Below are 12,143 nucleotides of genomic sequence, written 5' to 3'. Positions count from 1 at the left end.
TGGAGCCGTCCTTGCGCAACGCAAGCCTGGCTTTCCGGAATATGTGGTTGCATATGCGAGTCGGGCCCTCACGAAGGCAGAAACCAATTATTCTGTCACAGAAAAAGAATGTTTGGCTATAGTTTGGGCGTTACACAAATTTCGCCCTTACTTGTATGGCCATCCGTTCGATGTTGTGACAGACCATCACGCGCTCTGCTGGCTTGCGTCACTGAAGGACCCGTCAGGCCGTCTTGGACGTTGGGCTCTTCGGCTCCAAGAATTTGACATTCGCGTCATCTATCGATCCGGGCGCCAACATTCTGATGCCGATGCACTCTCCCGATCGCCCTTGAGATCCGACGAAACGCCACCCTCCCCCTTAGAGTGCCCGGTTGCTACACTTGCTGTTACTGACATGCCGTCTGAACAGCGGAAAGATCCGTGGATTGTGTCTCTCATTGACATTCTTCACAGTTCTTCGACGGCTACATGCCCTCGAGCCCTTCGTCGCCAAGCCACCCATTTCGTGCTACGGGACGCCATCTTGTACCGCCGAAACTATCAGCCGGATGGTCGCAAATGGCTGCTAGTCATCCCTCGCCATTTGCGCTCCGACATATGCACGTATTTCCACGCCGACCCCCAACAAGCTCATGCTGGCGTCCTGAAAACCTACGAGCGGCTCCGTCAGCGCTACTACTGGCGCGGCATGTATTCTTATGTCCGCAAATACATTCGGTCATGTGTAGCCTGTCAGCGACGCAAGACATCTCCTCATACGACTGGCCCTCTGCAACCTTTGCCGTGTCCTGCACGTCCTTTTGATCGGATTGGCATTGACCTCTATGGGCCTCTTCCATCCACTGCTAAAGGAAATCGTTGGATAATTGTTGCAGTAGACCACCTCACAAGATATGCCGAAACTGCTGCACTTGCTTCGGCTGCTGCTCGCGACGTCGCCGCATTCATGTTACGGCATTTCATCTTACGGCATGGCGCACCGCGAGAACTGCTCAGCGACCGAGGCCGTGTCTTCTTATCCGAAGTTATTAATGAGCTACTCGCCGCTTGCCGCACTATTCACCGCACCTCTACGGCGTATCACCCACAGACTAACGGTCTCACGGAACGGTTCAATCGCACTCTGGGTGACATGCTCACCATGTATGTTGCGTCTGATCATTCCAATTGGGACGTTGTCCTCCCTTTTGTGACGTACGCGTATAACACCGCCGTTCAGGCTACCACAGGCTTCTCCCCATTTTTCCTTCTTTATGGACGTGAACCATCCACTACCCTCGACACCGTGCTACCATATCATCCGGATGCCTCTGAATTCACCCCTCTTTCCGAAGTTGCTCGCCATGCTGAAGAGTGCCGCCAACTGGCTCGCTCGTTTACGTCGGCTACCCAAGGTATCCACAAAGATCGACGCGACAACGGGCAGCCCACACAGTCCTTCGCCGTGGACTCTCACGTCTGGCTTCAGCTGCCCTTCCAATCCCCTGGCCTTAGCCCAAAGCTTGCTCCGAAATATTAGGGTCCGTACCGGATCGTCGCGTGTACATCGCCGGTGAATTATGTGGTCGAACCGGTGACGCCATCTTCGGACAAACGCCGCCGTGGCCGCGAGACGGTTCACGTCAGTCGCCTGAAGCCGTACCACGACCCCCTTATCGTGTCATCACCTTAGGTCGCCAGGATGGCTCCTCTTCGCCGTGGGGGCAATTGTAGTGGGTAACATGCATGTGGCGCTGTGCGAGCTGCCACCGCTGCGGCGCGAGACCCGAGCTCGGGCTGCTGATACGAACGGCTAGGACTCGCGATCAAGAGCGACTTGCGATCCCTCGTACGAGCTGCAATAAACCCCCTTTCAATATATATATATATATATATATATATATAATTAAAACGTAGTTTAGCTCATGCATTCGGGATCTGAAAGAGTTACGACGTAATGCTGTCGCATTTCTCTGGCATTCACCGCTAAATCGCCATTGAATGTTTTTAATGAATGTCGCCTTTTCGCTTTTAGAATTCAGTCTTGTCGATGGATTCGATGATGATAGCCACACTGCCTATAAGCGTAAACAGTGCTCTGAACAATTGTTGGGCTTGACGCAACGTAACAGTGAACTGAACTAAATGTCTCCACATGCTTTTGTATGTTAGATAAAAGGGAAAGTAAGTTAGGTGACAAGTAATTGAGGCTCTTTGGTGTTCTAGCGGTCGCCTATAATCGGAAAAGTTTGAACCTTGACTGTTGCGTGTCGTCTTCAACAAGGAGGCTACATTCAATGTGCAGGTCACGGCAGCCATCTACCGTCGCGTAATAGTAGCACATGACGGCGCTGGCTTCTCTGCGCAGGGTGGACGAGGCAAAAGAGGATATCAATATAATGAAAGAGTTCGACCGCAAGTTCTTTGAGATGGCCCCTAACGGACTACCGAGCGACATCGCGCCCTGGCTGGGAATATTGTACCGGCACAGAGAAAAAGAGATAGAAGATCTCTTTCGGGATTTCACTGCAACCTTTGACAGGTTGTTCAGCTCGGCTGAAGCCACTTACGCACCAGGTACGTAGAAGCATGCGTGCTTACTTCCGAGGAGCTTTTATACTGTTTTTAGACGAGAACTTACGGGATTATTAACGTTATCTGAATTTATACCTGCGTTGACGACAGTACCTGCTTCGATTTGTCAGGATGATGCTGGTGTCCCCACGGTGGTCGATAAGACTGCGCGTCTCGAAATAACAAACAAATCAAACACAGTATCTTTCTTGCCCCTATACAGAGTGCTCTCTTTGTGACGCTATAGGCTTATACTTGTTTATAGATCGGAGGAGTTTCTTTAAAATTATTAGAGTTTTCACTTGACGTGGAGCACTAAAGGGTCGCGCACCTATAAGAGCCTAGATAGCATACAAAATTCTTTCGGAGGGCACAAATTCGACAAATACATTTAAATGACTTGGAACCTCTTTAAAAGGCTTAAGCCTCAAAAGTCGAGTGAATTCAGTGGCAACAGCTCTCAGTTTTCCAGCATTTGTATTTGCTAAAACTCATGGCTCCTCGAGCTTTGCTGGCTGCTATGCGAGTACCAACAATGACACTACTAAAACAGTTATACTGCTAACGTGGCCAACTACGCAAGCATAATATCAATGGTTTCTCAAAACTTTAAACTGCATATCTGTGGGGAGAATCAAATAAAAACAAGAGCTCGCACGCGAAATAAATAAACTTGACAAAACACCCATGTCTGTTTATTCTTGCTTTCCGGTGCTATGTAACAACTTTATCGTAATAGCCCCGGGATAAGAGGAGTTCTTTAATCGAAGACAATAGCCGTGATGTCACATTTTCTTCGCAGGGAGAACAAAAAACTTTATTGCGCAAAACAGTAAATTCTAGCCCTCACCCCGTGCTCTCCCATCCACCGAGAGTAGCCCGAATCAATATCAAAGGAAACCGTGTGTGGGTTCCTCACGAAGAAAGTATGGCAGCTGACGAAAGTTCCCTCCTATAGTCCAAGGATCGAATACAAAGCGACGCACAAGAAGGTGGAAAGACGCAACGTGATTGTGTTTGACTGGTAAAGTACCACAAACGTACCGCTTGGTGCAGTGAATCCTACACAATGCGTTTAAAAGGTTAAGCGAGTACATAACCCAAAGAGATCCGCTCTGCTGGCGAGCAGTGTTGCCGGGCCCGTATTCGTGATGTGATCCATCAATAGGACAATGATTAAATAAAGAGATCGAGATGCAGCAAACAGTACAAGGCAGATTGTCATGCCTAACTAAACGACGACTAATTCGTGCAAGAAGGAAAGAAGTTTAGCAACGGCTGCAGCAAAATGTCAGCAGTGACTGTAAAATATATATTAGCGGGCCTGTATCTAAGTTAAACTTGAAACGGGCATTAGGTCTTAAAAATCAATAGTATTTATTTTACCTGTGTTGTGCTTAGCGTATTCAGCATATAATTACCTCATTTTATGAATTTCTATATTATTCTATCGATTAATTTACGGAAGCAGTGTTTATTTGGGAAGTTCCGTTTTTTTCCGACTTTTGTGTTTTACATGCAGTTTATTACTACTTCGTCTACAAACTTGTCTTGATAGCAAAAAAAAAAAAGAAGAAGGAAATGCAGAGGTACGTCCCTGCGTGTTGGTTATGTTATCGTTTATGTCGAAATATCCCATCATTACAGCGTGGTCTCAGGTTCTGTTTTTCTTTCAGGCAACAAGGAGAACTTCACTCATGCCATGTTGTCCGCTCGTGAAGAAGCTATACGTGAAGAAAAGGGTGACGCCGAATATCTGACCAAGGGCAACATGGTTCAGGTTCATTTCAACATATTTGGAGGTTGGTACGTCGCGGGATGTTCGTCCGCTTGTTTCCCCTCTTAGATCACGTCCCACGATAAGAGTCAGCGTGGGCGTTCTGTGTATTACAAAAGCAATGCCCGAGTTATCTTAACATCTTCACAAGGGCTAGTAAATGGGCTTCTTGTTCAAGTGAATGACTTTCTTATTTCGTGGCTTCATGCCGCTTACTACACTAAAGAAGTCTTATCGAATGTAGCACAACAAGAAATGACAATGGTATCTTTGTTTTTTTAACGTCAGCCAGAAATACCTGGGAGATTTCTGATGTAACACTGTTCTTAAGTGCTGCATATTTTTTTTAATTTGGAGATTGCGCAGCATATGCACCCGAATTTCGTGTTGTTATCCAATTTAGAGTATCAAATAAGAACGCGCATTCTCGGTCTTTTGCACAATTACCGATGCTAAAGATAAAGGGATAGTTTTATTACCGATATATTGACAGGTGTACTTATTTATCTGTCCCCGGTGACCACTTTTAACCGTCTAACAAATGTTAAACGTTATCGCTCGGCACAGGACGAGCCTGCATGTATCAAACGTTTCTGACATGTTATTGATAGTTCCATCTGTTGGCTGTTGTGACCAAACCTTTTGTAATCTAAATGCATACGCGACGCGAATTGTCTAGTACTTTCTGCAAGATGATGATGAATCAACATTTATTGGGCCCGAAATAAATCGGTGGTGCACGCAGGCACCAGACGGAGTGGTTCCCTAGTTACGGGACCCATATGTTTCCATATAGGTCCCCTGGCCACTGTCCGTCAATGCGAGCTGTAGCCGTAGGGCGGGGCTGGATAACAAGGTCTCCCATCGCTCAAGGAGTTGGGGATTGGGGGTGTTGGTGGGAAGGGAATGAGGGGGGTCTTGAGTTCTGTGCACTCTGCCAAGACGTGTGGCAGGGTGTCCTTTTCTCTGTACAATACAAATGAACCGCAGGGTACATGCGGTTCATCAGTACGGGATGCGCAAGCGATCCCGCCTGCGCTCGACGCAGGATCGTCTGTTGTTGCCCGGTGAATTTGGGGTGCGGTTATGGCAGTCCGCACTTTTCTTCTCGGTACAGCCGGGTAATGTCCCGAAAGCTGGTAATTGGATGCGGTAGCTCTTCCGCCTCGTGCTCGGCTCGGATTGACATTTCTCTGGCATGGTAGTCTGCGATGGTGTTGCCTGCTACCTGCGAGTGAGCCGGGACCTACACGAGCTCTATGGCTCTTCCCGGAGGCTTGCGCTTGGATAGAATGGCTCTGGCCACGGAGGAGATTACCCCCCTGAGGTAGCTTCCGTATACGCTGTCTTTGAGTCGGTGACCACGGTGTCTTCGCTCGGCTGTGCGAGTGCGAGGGCCACGACCGTTTCTTCGGCAACTGCGGGGTCTGTTGTCTTCAGGAACCCGCTGACGATCAGCCTGTCTTTTGACGTAACCACCACCGCTGCACGGTCACTGCGTTTTCGGAGCGAGGCGTCCGCGTAGAGGACCCTGGGGTTCTTTTCCAGCTTCCGGGCTATGGCTTCGGCCCGCGCGGTGCGCCTCTCGTCGTCCTTGCCCGGCGTCACGTTCCGGGGAAGGGGTTTGGTCTGAATGGTCGCCTTCCAGTCTTCCGGAAGGGCCGCTCGATGGGTACTGACTCGATCTGCCATCCTATCTTGCATAGGACGGCTCGTCCGTGTTACGTGTGACTGAGCCAGATTCTCTGATTAGAGAGGTGGTCAAATTCATACTGCCGTTGTGACGGGCGGCATTATGCGCTCGTTACAAATAACTTCCCCGAGCTGCCAATTTCTCTCGCATGAACTTCGACCAGCGTGTGCTCGCATGGGCCCTGCGCCGCGACATTTTGAGTTTCCGCCACGTTGCTGCGGACGAGTACCGCCGTTCCGTTCTCCATGGGGTCCGTGTAAGTGACGCACCCCGGGAGCCTTTGTTTCCCGTTTGTTTCCTGTAGAGCAATTACATCGGGCTTGTTTTCGTGCCCGTCAATGTGTAACATTAGTTCCGCTTCTTTGTTGCGACCCCGCGGCAGTTCCATTGGTAAATTACGGTGGTATCCACCCCGGTCTTCTTCTTGTGCTCCTCACTTGGCTTCTGCATCATCCTTGGTCTGGAATCGATTGCGCCTTTTCGCGATCGCGCCTTTGATTTTTTCGTCCCGCTCCTTTATCAGGGATGCGAAACGGTTCCTCAAAGATGTTGAGGCTACTTTTGGTGCTAGGTGCTTGTGCTTCACCGATGGCGTGTGAGGCTGACTATCGACAGCTTCGAGTCGGGCGTCCATTTTGCCTAGCCTTTCGTTATATTGGGGAAATTGGGGCCAAAATGGCCGTCAGTTCTCCTTCTCGCGGTATCTGTGTCGTTGCCGTGGTCGCGGTCTCTGCGGTCACCGCTTCCTCTCCGCTTGCGGGGCTCTCTTCGGCGTCCATCGACTCTTTATTATTTGATGCACGTTGCGTGGCCCCAGCCTCTGCCGCCACCCGCCCGTTGTTTGCCACCGTGCTGTTGTTTTGGGGGCTTGCATTTGCCGAGCTGCCGTTACTCGCCAGCGTTTTGATCTTATTCATAAGCGCCCGTATTTGGGCGTTCTGCTCCTGGATCTGAGCTTCTTGGCACCCTATGATCCTCTTAGGCTCTATCACTTCGCTACTGTTCTTTTGTGGATTCGCTTGTGAGTTAAGCGGTTGGGAGGGGGTGAGGGTAGAAATTCGGTGTCACTGGTTCGAGCGACGGGAGACCTGTTGGTACAGCCCACCTTTTTCTCGGTGATCTCTCGGTGTCCAGTGGACTCGCTCCGGGACCTCGAACTGGCCGCGGATCTCGAACTGGCCGGAAGTGCGAGCGGCGGTTGCCGTCCCCGTTGCCGCCCCCGGATGGTGTCGTCGATCGGGAGTGACTCCGGCGGCCGTTCCCGACGCCACTGTTGTTGCTGCTGTGACCTGGCATGTGTGACCGGCCCCGCTGTTTGGAGGCGCTATACGGCGGGATACGCCTGCAGGACCTCTCTTGTCTCGGTTCCTTCTCCCGGTGTCTTCCTCCACTCGGCGCCGTTTCCAGCGTTGCCGGCGGACGACGTAGGCTGTCTTGAAGTAGGCTTTGCAGGCCTTGTCCGCGGTCAGGTGTTTGCCTCCGCACAAGCCACACTTCGGGACACATCCGTGGTTTTCGGCTGGGTTGGAGATTCCGCACCCTCGGCAGATCGTGTTCGAAGGATCCGGGCACACGTCCATTCTGTGGCCCAATCTTCCACACTCATAGCATACGTCGATTTGTTTTCTGTGCAACGTGCACTCCGTGAGCAGGTTATCGTATCTCACGTAATTGGGTACTTTGTGCCCTTCGAAAGCAACGACGACTGATCGGGTCTTACCGATTCGGTTTGCCTGTAGGGCCGTTGGGTTGTGCGTGTGCACAACATTGTCCTGAATCTCCTGGGCCGTATCCTCGAGCGGGATGCCCCTTATGCCGCCCTTCACCGTGCCGTGGGGGGACGCTTCGTAGGTACCTCGTGCGCCGCGCCGCGGATGTCCCTCCTTCCTACTGCAGCGTATCGGTCGGCGTGCTCTCTCTTGGAGGTGTTCACCACGACGATATTCTGCTGGAGGCTGGGGCACACGACGTCCTCACTTGCTTCATTGGCGGGGATCTGTGCCGCCGCCGCAATTGCACGACTTAGTTCAACGCGGGTCACGTCGGTGACGTGGAGCCCGGCCGCCTCGTGGTCGTAATACGATCTTTATGTCGCCGCGCGGGAAGTCTGGCATGCGCGCGCCCTTCAACAATTTCCCCTTGTTTACACGTTTCGCCCTTGAGTGACGTGTATCGCTGCCAGTGGCGCCACCACCAAGGTTGTTGCTCCGGCTGATGACATCAGCCGGAGCAAGTTGGCGCCATCTTGGCTCGTTTAAAGTACGGGATTTAGGCCTAGCTTGCCCATGCCTTTGTGCCTGACTTTCTCATCGGCAGTTTTCCAGCCTTGCGACCTTGTGCACTGGTCCGGCGAAATTTCGATGCCGTCCACCTCTACACGCTTAGAGCTAATCATATTAGGTGAATGCTCACTTGCTTAATCACCGATGGTTCGATGTTCCGCTGGCGGCTTCACCGAGACTTGGGCTGGGCCGCTCCCCCGGCCAAGGCCGAAGTCGACATTAGGCCCAGCGGCGGACGCTCCTCTCGACACACAAAAGTCCTCTTCATTCGGAAAAAGCGGTCCCCTACCTCGGAATTTCCGTTCCCGGTGGTCCACACAACTTCATGCATCCGGTCGATGCACTTTCATTAAGGTGCAACTAAAAAAATTCGGCAATTCAAAGAAAAAACACCGAGCCCAGGTGAGATGCGTCCGCTCCCTCCCTTCGTCGTCTTCTCTTCTGCAAGACATGCGGGCACCAGCGATTATGCTAGAACCTTCGACGACTTATGTAGAAAAGCCGACGTGTTTGACCCACTGACAAAATTTTCAACTTCCGCCGACTCTGCTTGCATGTAGCTACAGTTGTGCTCGAGTATTACTTGTTTTGCTGGGCACAAGTTCGCCCAATAAAGAATTAAATTCCTAACTCACGAGTTTTGACACTGGGTCGTTCCTCACCATCACTACAACGTTACAATATTCTTGAAGCTCAATCGCGGTTTTGTTGTGCTATTGATGACTCCCTCGAAACCCTCAGTATCCGTCGTGTACTCCGCTATAAGTTCTAGCCGAATTTTACTGACCATGCTGTAATTATTCTCTGTGCTCAAAAAACATTTTGTTGCTGCAGCCGCTACCGACACTTCGGCCGGAGAACTTCAATGCCTTTTTCTGATGATGGCGAAAGAGCCATGGATTCAAACAATGATTCAAAAAGAAATTGAGGCCACAATTGGTGAGGACCTTTACTAATCACAACGCTTCTGGTGTTTTGGTTCTGTGCAGCTGTTAGTTATGCGCTTGACATATTTTAAACCCATTAGCTTTGTTGTTATAACTCCAGGAGATCGTTTACACTGCAAGATGATTTTAAGAAGTTATGCCTTTGACACATTTTCAACCCATTAGTTGTGTTGTTATAACTCCAGGAGATCGCTTACACTGCAAGATGATTTTAAAAATTTCAATCGACATTGTATTTCTAGTTTCTATTCAAGAAATTGTCATAGTTTAATTAGCAAAGGGCAGGCAGTTCACTGCACATTGCTTATTATTATTATTCTTTGTTTCTTTAAGAGTAAGTATTTTGTTTGCCACTATGCAGCTGAATTTCGCAAGGTTATTAAACAATACTCTTTGTATATTTGCGGCCAATAAATTATTTCTAGCAGTGCTGCATAACTAATATCAAGAAGAAATGTCGCGCGCTTACACGCATGGGTATGTTACATTAACAACTTTCTCAGGGAACACGCCGCCTGTGTACAAGGACAGGGAAAAGATGCCTTTCACTGTTGCCTGCTTGATGGAGACCCTTCGGCGCTTCCCTGTAGGTCCCTTGGGATTACCGCACAACACCACTACGGACACTAAAATCGGTGAGGGCATGCATTAGGTTGATCACGGTCACGGTAATGATCCGGCTTAAATAATGAACCTAAATGTCTCAATGACGGAACTTTTTCTCGTATTTTGCGAACCGAAACTGTCGTCATGACATTAAAGTTATCTCGTTGGTCTGCGGTCCTGTCGGCTTCGCGAAGTCATTTCCATCTTAGCGACGCCAGTTGCAGTCGTATGCCTAACGTCTGTAGTTCAAACATTTTTGAAAGCCACTGTCGCTACGCAATAATAAAGTTGTGGTTACGTGGAGAAATAGAATGGCTTATGAGATAAATTGTATGGCGCATTCCCTATGTCCCCACTTATCTGGGACGTTAAAGAGGGATCGACGACGGCAAAGTGTGGGCATCGCATTGTGTAGATCAATCGGCAAGCACCGCTGGAGATTTTGCAAATTGACCTCGCATATCCATACAAGACCTCAACTTAGAGTTATATCTGATAACATTCGTGAGCCAATAAAGACAGTGAACATGTTAGTGAAGTCGAACAGCACCGACAAACAGCGTTATAAATAAAATCTTTGATAATCAGGTCCATGGGCCTAAAAAATAACTGTCGGACATGGTGTATTCTTAAGAATGACCGCAGAAAAATCGCCCTTGTGTTTTACTTTATTGGCTGTGACATTGTGCTGCTAAACTTGAGTGAGTACGTTTGGTTCCCGGCCGCGGCGGCAGCATTCGAATGGTGTGGAATGCAAATGCGCTCGTGCACCTTGCTTTGGGTGCACATTCAAAAGCCACGTGTGGTAAAAAGTAATCCGAAGCACTCCACAACGGCGTCCCTCATAGAAAACTGTGCAGATTCGAAACGTTAAACCCAACAAATTAGCATGAGGATATCTCTGTAGCGAAATATAGGATTCCCAAGTCGCCGACCAGGAATTCACAACGCAAGAAAGAGATGAAAAAAAAAAGAGATCGTCAGTGTGGTGCTCCAAGTACAATAGCACCAGGGTATCATAACGCTTCGGCGATTGATCATCACAATAATGATCAACAATCAGAAGCATCAGCAGCAGCGCGCGTTGCCGCCGCCAGCTATAAATTTTCGTGTCGTCGGCCAGCCACAAAGCCAGAAATAGTTTGGGTATTGTGGAAGCAGTACGTGCCTCATAAGCTACTAAAACCTGGACTTATTCACGCATATTATGTGGAAAACTACGGTTGTGGTTAGGGTTTCGAAGACCGCTTCTCGTTGCTTCATGCCTTGGATTGTCTTTACGTGCAGCATGCTCGTCAGAGGGCTCTGCAGGCATAATAAATGCCTCTGAAACCGGCAGAAAACGCGTCCAGGTTGGAACCTGATTGCAAAACGCGTTCGTTTTATGCAGGAGAGCTGGAGATACCGAAGGACACGGGCATATTCAACAACTTGTATGCTGTCAACCACGATCCTAAGATCTGGTACGAGCCTGAAAAGTTCCGTCCGGAGCGCTTCCTGGATCCCGTCACCGGCAAACTTCGGCGAGACCCCTTGCCGTTGCTTACGTTCGGCATGGGACCGCGGTCGTGTCCCGGGGAGAAGCTGGCGCACGTGGACATGTTCTACATCCTTGTGCGGCTCTTGCAGCGGCTAAGCGTCAGTGCAGGCGAGAAACCACCCAACGTGGACATTGAGGGCCTCAGCACGAACATCTTTCTGATTCCTGCCAAGCAGAATATCGTATTCACCAGAAGGAATTAAACGCGTCGTCAAATTTGTCACAAAGATATGCATCTATTGTACTATACGCGTGGACATTTTTACTGACAATTCCTCGCTGCAATCGCTCCAAACCGTTTCAGAGGTGTCGCTTTCCACAAAGTGCACCGTCTGGAATGGTGGACTACTTTTGAGCAATGATGGCTGAAGTCTATTTTTATTCTGATGCGTAGGCGATACTGTTGCGTTCCTCGCCTTAACTGTGGCGGCTCGCCGCATCTACTGGCGCCATTTATTATATACCAGTGTAAACGTGTGTACAGAAAGTCTCGAATGGTCTCGGAAGGTCTCGAGTTGGCAGCCTGTACAAAATCTAGATGTTATGAAGCTGTGGGCCCGCGACTCCTTGAAAAAATGATCGTATCCGTTACCACTTTTTAAATTAAGTGGAGTCACTTAAGGACTCTACAAAAGGCTAAGGTACATGTTGTTTAAACATGCAGTGTTCACAGCCCGGCACCATGACATCTGCATTAGTGCTCCTTGTGGAACTTCCACATCAAATTCTTGGCTGCAATGTT

The 12,143-nt window shown here is 49.5% G+C and overlaps 1 protein-coding gene across 1 annotated transcript in view; it reads left to right on the top strand.

Moving 5' to 3' along the window:
* LOC142571935 (cytochrome P450 2B4-like) overlaps positions 1 to 11,627 on the top strand; it is a 34,401-nt gene extending 22,774 nt beyond the window's left edge. The window contains exons 6-10 of the mRNA XM_075680666.1: positions 2,351 to 2,559; positions 4,233 to 4,358; positions 9,143 to 9,247; positions 9,759 to 9,890; positions 11,252 to 11,627. Coding sequence (XP_075536781.1) covers positions 2,351 to 2,559; positions 4,233 to 4,358; positions 9,143 to 9,247; positions 9,759 to 9,890; positions 11,252 to 11,604 — 925 coding nt within the window. The 3' untranslated portion in view covers positions 11,605 to 11,627. The remainder of the gene's footprint in view (positions 1 to 2,350; positions 2,560 to 4,232; positions 4,359 to 9,142; positions 9,248 to 9,758; positions 9,891 to 11,251) is intronic.
* The last annotated feature ends 516 nt before the right edge of the window (positions 11,628 to 12,143 follow it).

This window comes from Dermacentor variabilis, chromosome 2, assembly GCF_050947875.1.
Source record: "Dermacentor variabilis isolate Ectoservices chromosome 2, ASM5094787v1, whole genome shotgun sequence".
Lineage (NCBI taxonomy): Eukaryota > Metazoa > Arthropoda > Arachnida > Ixodida > Ixodidae > Dermacentor > Dermacentor variabilis.
Note: the sequence above shows the minus strand (reverse complement) of the source record. Positions and strands in the feature narration are given on the sequence as shown.